Source organism: Telopea speciosissima, chromosome 1 (genome assembly GCF_018873765.1).
Source record: "Telopea speciosissima isolate NSW1024214 ecotype Mountain lineage chromosome 1, Tspe_v1, whole genome shotgun sequence".
NCBI classification, from domain to species: domain Eukaryota; kingdom Viridiplantae; phylum Streptophyta; class Magnoliopsida; order Proteales; family Proteaceae; genus Telopea; species Telopea speciosissima.
The window spans coordinates 13699660-13715800 of record NC_057916.1 but is presented as its reverse complement, the minus strand read 5'-3'; the positions used below and the strand labels follow the sequence as shown (position 1 = coordinate 13715800).

General features: G+C 38.3%; 1 protein-coding gene and 1 non-coding gene across 2 annotated transcripts; one reads left to right on the top strand and one right to left on the bottom strand.

Annotated features, from left to right (window-relative positions):
* Positions 1 to 3774: 3774 nt before the first annotated feature.
* LOC122641007 (THO complex subunit 4A-like) lies at positions 3775 to 8883 on the bottom strand. Its single transcript, XM_043834322.1, has 5 exons — positions 8559 to 8883; positions 8286 to 8441; positions 5765 to 5833; positions 5497 to 5681; positions 3775 to 4135 (listed from the first exon to the last, which is right to left on the bottom strand). Exons 1-5 carry the CDS (start codon positions 8718 to 8720, stop codon positions 3970 to 3972), a joined length of 738 nt encoding a protein of 245 aa, XP_043690257.1. The 5' UTR covers positions 8721 to 8883; the 3' UTR covers positions 3775 to 3969.
* Positions 8884 to 8953: 70 nt separating this feature from the next.
* Positions 8954 to 9027, top strand: TRNAV-AAC. The gene has a single exon. It is a non-coding gene; the product is annotated as a tRNA-Val (tRNA).
* Positions 9028 to 16141: the final 7114 nt, after the last annotated feature.

Genomic DNA, 16141 nt, shown 5'->3' with positions numbered 1-16141 from the left:
GCGAAGGCTCAGGAAGAACAGCTCCACTCTGCCTGCCTTATTTTGGCACTCTCTCATGGTTGGCCATTCACAGGATGCAGTTGATGGTTGAATCCTACCTGCTACAACGTTCTCTCTTTCAAGCGACAAGAACACAGGAAATTATACTTGATCATTAATCTGTTTTACCGGTGTGACCTTAAATGAGTTAAGAGAGAAGTACCAACAATGTGACTAACCAACCCAAAGCAAGATTTTCAGGACACACATTTGCCAGACTGGTGGATAAAATTTACATTATTTATGAGAATCTCTGAATAATTATAGGTGTATTTAAAACTTGGCATCTTCTTTTAATTGTCTTGGCTTATTTTCAAAAGTTATTTAATATGAATCACACGCAAGTTGTTGGTGTGTTTCTTGTCCACTAGGAAAGAAAGAAGAGCAACAAGTTTAGTTCTTGTTCGACTGTTGCAGCATGGGAGCTGATTACCCAAAAAAAAACCCTGGGAACAAAAAATTCTTTAATATAAGGATATAAAAGGGTTATTTTGAAAAGTCACTATGTTATTTACCAACAGGTGTCGTTAAGCATATTTTTTTTGCGTGGGAAAATTTCATGGAGACCCAACTATAAGTTTATCAGTTATCACAGGCACCCCAAAAATTAACCTGCCCCTTGACGTTGAGCACAATTGGTACTCAAAGTTGAAATGTTCATTTTAATCCTATTAGTTATTTAAATAATAACTTTTCACTCCATTTTCTTCCTTGTTATACCTTTGGAGAACTGTTGCAAAACCATTCTTGGACGACCATCACCTGCGCCAACTCCAGCTCCAGTGACTATTTTAACCGCGGCAACTCTATCTCCGGCGACCATCATCTACGGCAACTCATCATCATCTATTCTTACTTTATATACAGGACCAAAACATGATCAACCTGCAAATTACAGAACCTTCATCCATACAATACAGGTTTGTATCCGAAACTAAAAGAATCACCAGTTTTGTCTTTGGAGACCAAATTTGTGAGTCTTGCTACGGATCCAATTGAAGTCTCTGTCTCCCCAAAACTCATACTTGTTTCTGTAATCTGGGTAATCGTTCAAGTTGAAGTCTGACTGATCTATCAAATGAAGACCCGATTGTAAAGCGAACTTCTCAATCTCGCATTCTTGAAAAACCCCATTTGCGCTTATGAACTACATGAACTTCTCCAGCATAAGATAGCATTTTCTATGCATTTGCAAAATAATACACTAACAGCATTTGGTTTCGCTTAATATGTTCTGATCGAGATAGGCTATTGTCAAAGCTTGTGTGAGGGAAATTGGAAATTGGAAACTATCCTATCGAATCTCATCCCTTAGAAGAGAATAACGGTCAGCCATTGTCGTCGCATCAACCCCATGGATTACATTGCAGCCTCTTCTCACTAACTGAACAATGATTGAAAGGGCTTCCTTGAAGTTCTCTGACAAAAATCCTAGAGTCGAGAGAAGTGGCAACCATGTTAGTAGCAAGGCCAAAAGCCATGGCTAAGCAAGCAGAGAAGGAGAAGTTTTCCTCATCTCCCTCTTTAACAGTCTTCAAGAACACAACAGCTTCTGATGAATTCTTCAAGTTTGTCATCTTCATCAATTCTTCCCCTCCAAAGATCGATAGGTTTCATACCTATTCAAAACCCTAGCGATTGGAAATTTTTTGATGTAGATGAAACAAATAGAACAAATTGAAGAGGGGAGAACAAACTAGCCTTGCTGTTGTTAGTTCTTTTACCTTCAGAGCATGGAAATCGAAACAAAAATGGAACCTTACAGAGCAGTCCCCTTCCCTGTTCTTGCTTCTTCCACCTTCTGACCAACAAAGACGATGAAGAAAATGATTTGTATTTGAGATTTTAACTTTCAGGGTATTATGGAAACTTCACCCTGTGGTAAGGCTACTTTCACCATTAAAAAAGAGTTAACAGTGACTTAACTACACAGACCAAGTCGAAATAAAATCTTACTATAAGGGTTGTCTATGATATTTTGACACTTTTTGGGGTGCATGTGATATCCGATAAACTTATACGTGTGAAATTTAATTTTCTCACCAAAAAAAAAAAATTACAAATTATTTGACAATTTTAGATATATTAATTACAATTACCCCTCATTTATACATGTCATTATTATTATAACATGCAGAATAATGTACAAAGCTGAATGTTACGTGCACGACTGGCCTGCCTCATGTGACCATGAAAACCTTGCCGAACACCGCATGAGGAAGTCTGTTCAGGTGGCAGACATGTAAAGCATAGTGATTTTATTTATATTAACTAAAAGAAAGAGATTAACCCTAAAATGACATTAGTTTGCCCCTTTCTCTATCCATGACGAGCAGCTACCAGGAGATGATGCAAAAGCAGGAAGGACTGATGACCACCTTGCCTGTATCACGCATTCCTCACTGTTGTTCAAGCTTTTTTTTCTCCAACGTGATCAGCGAAGCAGTGCCATGGATGGCATATAGAGGACATATAATCGTGTCTTAGAAACAGTTTACCGAACAATCAATCATGAAGCTGACATTAAATGTGCTTGTGGCGATCGCTCCATGATGCAGTGTTCAGCACGTGTCCATGTTATGGGAGTATCTCAAACCCAGACCCAGAAGGAATTTTGACAATGGCTTCCAGAGAGGCCAGCCACAAGAAAGCAGGTCCAAAAACTCCTCACGATGCCGTGTTCACTTATCCGTGTTATGGGAGTATCTCAAACCCATCCCCCATCCCCAAAAGGGATTTTGACAATTGCTGCCGGACATTCCGGCAACAAGAAAGCAGGCCCAGAATAACTCCCCTCCCCCCTCCCTCCTCCCTCTTTCTCTCAGCATCAGTGCAAGAAGAATCTCCGAATCAATTGCAGTGAAATTTGCCCAAGAATCTGTTCACATTGACCTCCCCAATAAGACATCAGGGTTCATCCCAGCTGCAGCAGCCGCAGCTACTAATTTCCAGGCTGCAATGTACCACAAAGTTAAAAAAACAAATTCAAATATCTACCTTGGAATCACTTCGAGTATCATGTGTCCAGCTTCTGATGCCCAGCAGAGAGTTTATAAGAGAAGTGCTTATTTAACTAACACCCAAAGCAACTTCTGTTGACATCAAATATTTCATCACCACCACACCCCAGAATCACATGCATAATAACCATTCTCCATCAAATATTAAAGCAACTTAATAATGTACTAGTTTCTATACCCAACAATGTGAAGAGTCTTTCAAAAAAGCGTGTTCAAGTGTTCAAAGTCCACAGAAGATGATGCAGATCTAGCTAGGAAAACCACCACAATCAATCTAATTAGCTAGCAGTCGGAGGATTAACTAAGAAAAATGATTAGTAGGAATCTGCTACACCAACTACTGTAAACCAAACACATCATTTACAATCACCAAAAAGAAATAAAACCAAAACCGAGTTAGAAACGATTAAACAATGGTTTCAGATAAATAAGAATGGGAAGACAATAGAACCTACCTTATATTGATATCTCAACTGCTCAGCTATGCAAAAACTCCCAGTCTTTGAACTGATAAGTAGTGAAGCTGCAGTCATGGTTAAGCCTCTGCAGCAAACCTCCTTTACTTGGATCACTCAAGAGGATGTCAGTATCCACACACACCCTCCCCCCAACCCACGTCTCTGGATGAGGTGAAACAACTAAAGAAATGATAACAAAATAAAAGGGGAGTGCACAGCAGTGTCGGCAGCCGTCCATTAACCCAGGTACTATGTCAAATAAAACGGGCAACAAAAACTAAGAGCCCAAGCTCCATAAACCACACTTTTTTAACAGTTAGTTCCTTCTGTATTTTTCACTCCTCAGAATAGTAGCATATTCCATAAAATACACAAAATACTGGGGGATAATGCATAATCACTCCATGAAAATTTCATTGTGAAAGACCTCTGAACTGAATGCGTGGAGGATCTCAGTTTATCTGCATTGATTCCGAGTGATACTTCTCCAAATCAGCATCAAGATCATCTGCAGATACTTGTTCACGACTTCTTCCCCGTCCACGGCCCCTCCCAAATCCACGGCCACCACCACCACCACCACGCAGCCGTCCCATCGCACCACCCCTTCCTTGCCCACTGAAGCAGATTCATAACCAAAAAACAATTATCAGAACAATGAGTCCAATCACATAAAATGCAGGATGAAATAACTTGAGATTTTCTAAAGGGATAGAATTACAACGGCATTAAAATTCATATCAGTGCAACCAATCTTGAAAGCAGCAATATGTAAGAAACCTTTAACTCGTAGCCACGACTTTGGTAGTAGTCAGTTCAAACACATAAACCCGCAGCCATGCTGATCAAAATGACTAAGTTTCATGACCTGGTTATGGGCCTATCACGAGAAAGGCAAAAGCACTATGGACACTGTTGACAAACCTGTGGCGGATGGTCAGGGATTATAACTAGCAAAACACTATCAAATACTTTCCTTTCCCTGACTTAAGATCGAGCCCATATAGCAAACTCTTATTCTAACGCAGGTTCTCCATTCAAGTAAACCACTTGTTTTATCCTAAGTATCAACTCCACTTTATTTTAGACAAGATATACCCTTAATAACAACAATAATACCCTTAATAACAACAATAATAACCATCTTCACTATAAGTACATATCATCACTTTTTAGCTGATTTCGGCTCAGAAATGACATGACTTTCAGATTCTTTTAGCCTTTTTTTCAGAGGTCAGGCCCCAAGAACAAATGGATTGTTTACCTCGTTTCTAAGACAAGAAAGGATGACTCTATTCTATGCCAACATTTTATTTTAATCATAATGTAATCTAGTAAATTACAGCCTTCTCAGTGCAAAAACTCCCATTTAAAACGTAGCCCATTATCTGACCAAGGAAGGGACAAAGGTTCAAGGAACTTTTGAATGTGCAAATACCCAATGTTCAACTGGCAACAGGATCCAATGCATTCATAAATATTGTTCCCGAGTTTTTTGTCTGAGAGGGAAGTTTTTCAAAGGAAACTTTTTTCTTCTTTTTCAGTGCATGAAAACAGGATTTATACTATCTGAAAATCCAGCTGAATACTCGTAAAGAAAAGGAGGAAGAATAACCCCCGCCCCCAAATTCTGAAAGGAAAAAAAATTCAACAGAATACTTGTAAAGAAAGGAAGAACAACCACCATTGGCTCTCCCAGAAATTTTTTTTGTGGCCATTACTGAAATTGAACTTGTCACCAACCAACTGACAAGATAGTGTCACTATGGTACAATTAGTAGAACATTTGTCATTCTAAAAACTGGAGAACTAAACAGCTATATCTGCCCAAATTTTGATCATTAGCGTTCTAGAAAAAATATGATAGAACTGAACATCACACGAAATTCTACAACCCTCTCTAGAATTACAGACTCATCAACCTAAGGTTCAATGTATTGATTCTGCTATGGCAGCACTGAAATGTGAAAAAGACATACCTCCTTGGCACAGCACTAGAATTTCCGAACACACCATTGGGAACTGGAGGCACAGCAGCAGGAGTGACAACATTTGTTCCCACAACCTCTATCTTCATTGGCTTGCCATCAAGCTGAACATTATTGTATCTCTTCACAGCAGCTAAAGCATCCCCCCGTCGTGAAAAAACTACTTCTGCCGTTCCCTAAGAGAGAGAATCTTTCTTCAATATTGCATGATTTAAGGAATTCCTCAGGGCCATATAATACAAGACTTATTATAATATACCTTAGATCTCCCACTCCTGTCATAATGGACTGAATACCTCTTCAGGTCACCAACCTCTGAAAAGAGTTCCTGCACAAAGCTACATATATATTAGAAGCCAATCACCGGAATATGGATTATAGTTCATTCTAGGAGATATTAGTGTCGATACAAAGCATAACACTAAGTAACAACAAGCAATGACTACACTATATTTGACAGAAAAACAACATAGTTCTAAATCAATAAAAAATATATTTATGCTGAGAGTTTCACAGATAACCAAGCAGGCAGACAATACAAACCAGAGAATTTAGAAGCATCTCCACATTCTAGAACAAAATTGATACCACATAACAACCCTCTACATTTGGAATGTATATGGTCAAAGTGCAAAAGCACAAAAGTGAACTCCTCAAGGCATATTGTCAGTCACAAATTACCTCAGGTCAGCCACACGAATTATGCTCCGAACTTCCACATTATTAAAAGCCATAGTTTCTGTAAATCATATGGACTCATGTCCCTTCTCATTATTTAAACCCATCTCATTTTCAAGCCTTCTGCTATATGCTTTTAACACCCTCAAATTACAACAAAGACCCCTCACCCAGGTGTATCCATTCACTTCCTCTGCACATTGTAAAACATCTTCAATGAGTTTACATCATCACATCACCTATTGGATTTATAGTTCCCATTCATGTATCCATATAACTTTATCATTCATAATGCTGAGATGCATCATCTTAGTAATCTCATATTCTGCGCATGTTCTCTTTATAACTGTTCAATAGAAAAGTTAGATTTCAAGTTTATTGATATTTGTCTACTACAAAACACTTTAGAAGACCTTTGCACACTCATTACAAAAATATCCACTTAGATCCCTCTCCTAGTTAATAGTTGAACTAAGAAAAAAAATGAATGTTGTAGTCATCTATGATCTATCTCAATAATACTATATTTCTATTTCTACTTTGCCTAAATTAGAGTCCATTTATCTGTATAAACTGGACCCAGTTCTACTTCTATACACAATATCCAGTTTGATACATCTCCCTATTCCAGTTTGAACCAAAATATTGAAAATGACTGTTGTGAGCATCGATCTTGACTACTGCCCAATTCAATTCCAATTTTGCCAAATCAATATCCTAAAACATTTTGATTAAAAGCATCCTCCACAATTCTGATTTTGGATAATCCCCATTCCCCACTACAATCTCACAAATTGGAAGTGAAATAAATGAACAAATAACATCAATACTCCATGCACTACCCATATCAAGTGGAATTAGAATCCAAATTATACCATACTACCAATGAAATTCAGATGACTAAACTCCTCACTTATCTAGGGTTTCTTGATTTCTTCTGTACCTGAACAGAAATTCTAAAGTAGACTGAGATTAACAACAAATCATAACCACCGTCAATCTCACCTTAAGAACTCACTAACAATCCTGTGGCCTAGGGGAAGATGACACTTAACATTCCACCCGCCTCAGTTCTGTGAAGACCATAGATTGTTCTTTAATCATAGCTTGAGCTCTCACTCTTTTAGAGTGGAAAGACATCAAGAAATCCCACAATCTAGTACAAAAAGCCTCACAACAAAGCTAATTATTGCCTTATACAACCACTCAAAGCACAAAATCTTTCCAAGGAAGTAAATTAGATCATCAGGTACTCCACCAACTATATGAAAGCAACAGCAGTTGATATTCCTTTCTATTAACTACAAAATAAGCAACTTCCAACTCAACTGGATATCCAAAAATCTTCCTTTTCTTAGAATACCTGAACTGCACCTCTAAAGCATCAGAGTTCAACAGGGCTAATTTTGCAAACAAACGAACAATTAGTGAAATTTCCCATCAATAAGATACTCATTGCCCATTTATAGATTCCAAAACCTTCACAACTTCGAAAAATGTAATCCTTTGGAAGAAAGGCAAAACAAACGTACCCTGATCCCAATTCCCAACAAAGACTACTTCATTCCTATGTAGAACTGAGTAGTGACAATTAACTGGAAGATGAGCTCACAAGGGGAGGGAATGATGATGAAACATGTATATAGGGTATTTTATGCAGCAAGTTGCTGGGCTCCAACTGGCTCACTTCACCACACATAATCATAGAGAGCCACCATCATCGTGATAACTTCGCAACCCCCAATTTTCTCCCGTGAGTACTGTAAGTCACCACAGAATACCAGATTTCTTTCAAACTGAATCCACCTCATCCCACAGTAAAACCCTAAAAGAATGACTATAAACTTCTGACCACTACCATTGACAACACACCTTTCTTCTTCAAATTTCATAGGATCTACAAAAAAAATTTCCTTTTCTCTCCCCTCGTCAAAGAAAACAAAGGAAGAAGAAGAAGCTACACATACATATAAGCACCAATGAAATTTATAAAATGGGGATGCGCGACAAAGTTTTGTGCCAGATCATGGAGGAAACAAAAGACGGGGCCTCTTACAACTGAAACCAATGGACCAAGCATGGAGTAAAGAAGATGATCTTACTTTGATATCCTCGTTCGAGACGCCATAGTCTAAGTTAGAAATATAGAGCTTGGTCCCGGTCTCTATTGCAGAAGCTCGACCTGCCTGTGCCGGGTTCGTTGCCATCGGATCAGCAAACATATCGTGCTGCCACGAGGAATCCGGTGCTTGAGCCGGCTGCGTATAAGAACCAAAAGCATTCATTAAGCAAAAACCCAATAAGAAACGTATATAACCCAAAGATATACGATAACGGATTCGAACTACAGATCGAAGTAAGAAACCCTAAATCACCTTTCCCATCGAATAGGGCGTCGTTCGATTCGCGCCACAACTGGGAAATCGCCGAGCTGGGCCAGGACCTGAACCTCTACCTCTGCCTCTAAAATTTCCCCCTCCTGATTTCTTGTTGTTCTTGATCAGGTCGTCGAGAGACATGTCCAACGCACTGGACATTTTCGATAATTATAAATTACAAGCTACAGATCCAATGATATGATAAAAACTAGAGGATTATAGAAGCAGATCGGGATCCGAAGGAATAAGGGTTTTCGGAAAGGAGAGTATTAGGGTTTTGCAGAAAGAGGGGCAGAAAGAAAGAAAACCATTTGGGGTGAAAGAACTCCCGAGTTTATATTGATTATTTTATAACTAGATTTTATTTAAAAAATAAATTATTCTTAATATGTGGTGTCGTGGTGTAGTTGGTTATCACGTCAGTCTAACACACTGAAGGTCTCCGGTTCAAGTCCGGGCGACGCCATTATTTAGTACCTCTTTTTCCTGTTATTCCTCGTAACATTTTGTGGGAAATGAGGCTGATCCTTAATGGTGTTAGATGGGCTTTCTACCTCCCTGATAAGGTGGAAATCAAAACCGAACCTGATAGGAATCAGTCAAAATCAAAATCGAAACAGTAACGAAAACAACATTGGTTTTCAAGGTTTTTTATATTCCTGTGTTTCCTCATTCTCTCAATTTCCCTCAGTCACTATATTTCATATGCCTATGTGATAAAAATAAAACTTTTTATCTTCACCCGTCCTTTTCCTTTCCTATTTTTTTTTTTTTTATCCTTCTCCACTCTCACATGATGAACAAACTATTTATTCTATTAAAAAATATGATTTTGTTAATCTATTTTAACATCATCCATAATTTTAAATTCACACTTGAACAAATATAATATATAGTTAACTCATAGCATTTTAGTTATTTTATGTTTCATATTGATGCAATAATTGTATTTATTAAATTAATTATATGTTATTAATTAATCCAATTGATGCATGGGTTAGTATTCAAGTAATAGGTATCAGTTTTTATTCGGTTTTTTCAATTCCTTATTTGGTTTAGAACCGCAATTTTACAGTGAAAATCAAAATCGAACCGGGAAGAAAACCTATAAAATCAAAATCGGATCATTTTTCTACGGTGCGATTTGGTTCGATCGTAAACAGTCGGCTCCGATTCCGATATTCGATTTTGATTCCATTTTGACATCCTTACCTTCAGATCACCGAACTCGTTTTAACTTAGTTCTTCAAAGAAAACCGAGACCTTCCAGGTTTGAGAAGTTTTTGGCTTCTTGAACCTTCATACCAAGAGTTTATATTGTAGATCTAACTCTGTAAGCCTAAAAGAGGATTACCTTAAGGGAGAACCCCATAATTTAATGATGACTGATATGGGCGAGAGAGGAAATGATTGGTACTTACAAGAAAGCTTTATTCTTGCATCCCTTAGAAGATCTAACAATCAAAAGGAGATCCTGTGGCAGCAAAAATCGATAATGGGTTTTCATTACCGATGTTGAGCCTATGGAAACAGTCATTAACTCCCATTTTCGTTCTCTGTTCTTTTCTGCAGTTAACCAATATGATGATAACTATTTCACGCATATCAGAGACAGGGTCACTCAAGAATACAACACCTCCCCCTCCTCCAACCCATCTCTGAGGAGGAAATCAAGAGAACAGTTATGAAGATGGCCCTGTCTAAATCCCCTGGACCAGATGGTTTTTTTGGGTATGTTCTTCCAAAGATTATGGGGTGTGGTAGGTCCATCAATCACAAATATGGTTCAAATATTTTTTAATATTGGGACCTTTCAAGGGAAGTTAACAAGACCTATATAGCTCTTATCCCCAAAAAGGATGTTCCAATGTCGATTGAGGACTATCGTCCTATAAGTCTTTTCAACTTCTGGTATAAGATTGTCTCAAAAATTATAGTTCTAAGACTCCAACCTCTGCTCAACAAACTGATAGCTTTCAACTCTAATGGGTTCGTGAAGGGAAGACACATCCAAAACAACATTCTGATAAGTCATGAGATTGTGCATAAAATAAAATCTCAAAGAAGAGGCAAGTAGAAATTGATGTCAGTGAAGTTAGATATGAGCAAGGCGTATGATAGACTCGAGTGGGGCTTTTTGAGGCAAACTTTACAGAACTATGGCTTTCACCCCCATTGGATCAACTTGGTTATGTTTTGTGTTGAAAGTTTCCTCTATGGCTCCTCCTATCTTTGTGTTGAAAGCTTCCTTAAGGTCTGAGTTGTTTGCGCGCTTGGAAATAGAAATTTGTTGAAGACCAGTCATCAAATTTTCTTCAAAGAATGTACTAGTGAGAAGTGAGCTAATATTGATGTTGGAAATGAAGCTACTACTAATATGAGTGTCAGGAACCAATCAATTTTTGGTTCCGGAGGTACTCCCATTTACCTACAATGCATTATTTATTTTCTTGCATTTTTCAACTTATAGCTTCTAACTTTGGTGCATGTTGAACATTATGTTCTAAGGATAAATATGGATTGTGCTCACTAAAAACAAGGTATCAATTAGGAATTTAGGACTGTTAATTTCCTTATGGCCATTCTGGTTATTATTTTCTTTTTCATTTGTTTCATTTGCTTTCTGAGTTCTTAATTCTGATTCATTCTTACTAGACTTGCATATGCATTTGTTCTTTTGCTTTCATGATTAAGTTTCAAGATTTTTATGATCCTACAAATTTTGTTTACAGTGTTCCACATTTCCTATCCATTAGCTTCTAGTTCGAACTTCCTTTTTTCTGAAGTAACTGCACTAATTTGAACGTCGCTCTCTTCTTCTGTAAAGTTGTCTAGAAATTTGTTTCAACATCTCATATGTTGTCTAGATAAGAACAGTTCTCCACTCCTCACCCCTAGAAAATAGGAGTAAGATTTATTCTAAAATATCTCGAATCCCTTGGATAGAATGTTAAATATTTTAAGTTTATTGCGGTTAGGTTGGTTAGGAAACATTTTTTGATTGGGGCTTGTTTTGCATTGTTCATTGCTAAATTTGATCAGTAAGTTTATAAATCCTAACCAAAAAATATTAGCACAATATCTGTTGTCATGGTATCTGATACCATAGTTGTCAAGGCGTCTTGGCCGCTTTGTTGGTGTCGCCTTACTTTTTTCTCTTCTCCAATCCCTTGGGTCGTCTAGACGCCGTGACAACTATGTCTGATACTTGAATGTGATTCTGCTGCTTGAGCAACATTCTTGCTCCTCCACCCACCCTCTTAGCCCTCCCCCCCCTCCCCCAAAAAAAATTTCTTCTTGTTTCGGTACTGATAGGTCAAGGATCCATTTAGCGGACCCCATTTTTGTTCTACTTAGCTTAAAAACCTATGTACATCAACATTTGGGTACAGCTAAATCATTGGTTGCTTGCATATGAAAATGCATTGTGTGCACTTTGCCACCACGCATCTGCTCCTAATGGAGATGCAGTTCCTGCTAGTGCATGCATCTAGGATCTGTTTTTACAGATGATAGATTTCCTATGCATGACTGGAAATATAGGAAAGGACATCCTAAGAATCTCTGCACTCTTGCTGTTGGTAGTGGATTAATAAAGATGACAGCTCCTCCTTGTTCTCAGATGTCCTCACATGCTTTACAGTATCTGACAAATGCATCTACTGGTTTTGTTGTGTTTACCTAATAATGTACAAAAAACTGTCTGACGCATTTGTACAGCAGACAGCAGTCTGAGTTGAAAAAGAACTCCTGTTCATTATAGAATGGCCTTGCATTCTGCTAACACCTGATGAGAAGCATAGGGTTGCAGAACTGTTGGAAATAGCAGTAGACTCGGTTGTTTCTTGTATTAGTTGCGATTCGGATGAAAAGGAAACTGCTCTCAGATCAGCACACATGATTTTTCTGAGCCATGTAAGGTGTATGGCAGTACTAGGACGGCTTATATTGCTGTAAAATTTTGTTGCACGAATACATTAAACAGTACCCGATCTGTTTAGAACTTGTTCTCACCTTTGCTCAATTTCATGGGGATTGTTTTGTGGATTTGGATTTTAAAGGGTTTGAAGAGGTCCGGCATAGCTGGCCTAGAGAGATCCCTGGAGTTCATTTTATCTGGAACCAGTATGCCGAATTTGCTCTGGAGAATGGAAGAGTTGAGTTTGCAAAAGAATTGATGGTTCTGTGGTATCATTCTACTACTTGGATAGTTCAATAGATGTCTCAGAGGATGATGATTTGCGCATTCTTTTAGAGTCACCTTCATGTTCAATTCCATATGAATGTGTTGCTATTTCTAACACCAAGGATAAATTTTTTAGTTTCTTAATCTCTCTCTATATAGATTTTCACAGAAAGACAAGATTGGGGCTTGTTTAGCAATGGATAAAGTATTAAAGGTAGCTGCTACTGAGACTTTAAGCACCATGTTAGAGAGCATGCTATGTTTTTTTCTTTTGGATGAGTCCGAAATCGGAATCAATAGGTTTTCCTTGTATTGGTGGAAAAATGATCTTTTGAATGATTACTTGGTTGATACCCGATCTTCACTTATCTGAGCCATTATCTAGAAAATTAATCCAAAACATCAAGAAGCATAAGGTTTGGTCGCTCATCAATACACGTTGCCTACGATTCCATTTGATTGCTCTGTTGCAAACTTGGTTCATGAAGTTTGGTATGACACATCTCTGTTGGCTGAAAAATATGATAGAATCATGGATTTGGTGGATGTTGTTGAGGCTATTATAGAGATTCTCCCAGCTAATTACTTGTTAGTTTTATCAGTTGGCAAGTTGATTTCCAGGAATCCCAACTATGCTAGCATTGTGTGTTGTAGACTTGTAGTAAAATGTACTTAACAGAATATGAGAGAGAGACTTATCTTGTCCAAATGGCTATCAAAGTGTAACGTTACTGCAATGTAGGAGAGCTTCACGACCAATCACGAACTTGCGTATGCGTTTACTGCAACCAGAAAACCTTGTAATTGTTGGGAGATACGGTGGCACTGGATCGTACCACCGGTTGCTCTCTTTAAGACCATAGACATCCCCAACAGTACAATACGGGTCTTGTGAATGGGCCTCCAAGATGAAATAGCTCTGCAGGCCCTTCTAGTAGTTGTTGCACTTGCTTACTGGGCTACGTCAGGACACATTTGAGTTGTGCTCAATCAACAGAGGAAGGAGGCTCTGAAAACTTCTCAAAGCAGTACATGAATATGGCAAAACCAGTGAGGGAGGAAGAGAGAGAGTAGAAGACACTTAAGCGTACAACTGAGTTTTGGAGAGACTACTTGAGTGAGCAGCAGAGAATTGATTGGCCATGGAAAAAACCAGAGAAATGTAGAGTGCCAAAAGAAGAATATCCCAACTTAAAAATGATAGCAACCAAGGAAAGGCTACGATCTCTGTTGATGCAATGCCGATCTCTGCTGATGCCCTAGGGCGATACCCATGATCAAAAGATCTTCTCAAGTGACTAGGACGCCCTCCTTTCATAGAGGAGAGATACCTCTTGGACATACCTGTCCAAGAAATCCCAAAAGATATGTCCCTCGTAAAGAGATACAAAGTAAATTTTTGTTGCTGGTCGACTGCCTCCTTCAACGGTCAAAAACTGATGCTCTCGGGAAGTATTGTCCAGCCTCAGCTGGTTGACCACCTCTTCATGCATGGGATAATCCATGTATGTGAGGTGAATTTGAGTATCCTAACTTGTGGGAGACAACAAATTTGAGAAAAAACCAATAGAAGAAAGGTGTTTGGAACCTTTGCTTCATTTTAAACCCTTTAAATGTGTAATGACATTTCCTTCTGGGCAAGCTCTTTTTTGTTGAGTTCCATCTTTCAGGCCTGTCCCAGTGGCATCAGAGCGTATATTGGTAGAAGCAGCAGGCATCTTGGTGAAGTTAGTAGAAATGCAGGATATCTGTCAGAGTTTCCATCAGAGGGCTTTATCAGTATATCGATTTTCCCTTGAGCTGTGGAAATCCTATTTCAACTTGAAGCAAAAAGAGAATAGGAAAATAGTTCCGACTTTGAATTCTTACATTAGTCTGGTACTTAGTTGTGTGAATTATAGTCTTATCACTGAGGCTGGATATCTTGGTGACCATCCATGCCTCAAGATTACTTAGTTGTGTGAATTATAGTCTTTATCACTGAGGCTGGATATCTTGGTGACCATCCATGCCTCAAGATTACTTAGTTGTGTGAATTATAGTCTTTATCACTGAGGCTGGATATCTTGGTGACCATCCATGCCTCAAGATGCAAGCATGAAAACTAATAGAAAAGTGCTCCAGATTACTCTTTCAATTAGCTTGTCTTTGGAGGTTCTGTTGCAAAGATTTTTCAGATCCCAGAACTAGACAATGATCACTTTAATTTGAAATTCTCGCAATCATCATACTTCTGGCAATTTTCCTTGTGCTCTTGGGTCTCAATACTCTCTAAATAATTATGAGATATTTCAACAACCATGTGTAATGTCTCTGCACCAACTTTAGACTTTGTTGCTGAATCTAGTCATAAAATGGGCAAGGATAGGACCTATGTTGCAAATTGTGTTTGATTTGGCTGAAATTGCCAATCAGGGTTGTAATTAAACCAGAACTCAAGAACCGCAGGGCAGAGAGGATGAAAGAGGAAGAAGATGAGAGAAGATGTGAGATAGGAGAGAAGGCTGTGCGATAGAGTGGAATAATCTACCGCAACAGCAAACCTGTATTTACAATATTCTGAAGTAATTACAAAACAGGAATAAAATTCTTCAACAAGCTCGGCCTAATCACAATCATAATAGGAACCTAGGTCTAATTACAATAGGAAAGAAATTAAACTACTTAGCCTAATTACAACTAAGATGCACCTCTAACACTCATCAAGCTAGGTCTCATTCCTAGCTTGGAATAACCACCATGAAATGCAGATCGAAACAGCGCCTTTGTAAACATATCATCAAGTTGATTGTCGGAGTTGATGAACTTTGGTCATCAGAGGTGAATGACCAAGCAAATGGAAACTTATTGATAATGACTGTCTAACAAAATAGAATTGGTTTTCTGGCCTGTTTGGAATAAACATTTGAGTTCCGATGCTAATCCGATCCAGCTGTACAGACAGATAAAAATGTAAAAGAAAATTACTTTTTTTATAAGAAAACAGGGACAAAAGTGTCATATTTGCCCGAGTTTGGACGATCCCAATCCATATCGGCTGATTCGATCTTGATCCGGTCCAACCGCTATCGAGATCACGAACCATGGTCCCATCCAAAAGCAATAAAAGTAGTGCCATGTCCTGAATGAATAAAAGCTTCTTCTCTATTTTTTTTTTGGTTGTTCGTTAAATGAAGCTTGAATTCTAGTTTTTTTTTTTAAAAAGTTTTCCTCTGTCATAAGAAAAGAAAAACCCACAATATGACCATCATTATTACTCTCTTACTAGCTGAAGGTTCGTGATATCCCCTCCTTTATTAATGACACCCATCCTGCCCCATAATAAGGAATTTTCCGTGGTCACCATTTTAAAAATTGAATTCAGATCGATCAAATCGGCTGATTTGAATAGGAA

What these genes read in the sequence shown, in the direction of transcription:
- LOC122641007 (XM_043834322.1), bottom strand. Translation starts at nt 8,720, where the DNA reads ATGTCCAGTGCGTTGGACATGTCTCTCGACGACCTGATCAAGAACAAC. An exon ending in TCTCGAACGAGGATATCAAA is followed by an intron (nt 5,834 to 8,285) that starts GTAAGATCATCT and finishes AGCTTTGTGCAG; the next exon opens with GAACTCTTTTCAGAGGTTGG. An exon ending in TCTAGTGCTGTGCCAAGGAG is followed by an intron (nt 4,136 to 5,496) that starts GTATGTCTTTTT and finishes AATCTGCTTCAG; the next exon opens with TGGGCAAGGAAGGGGTGGTG.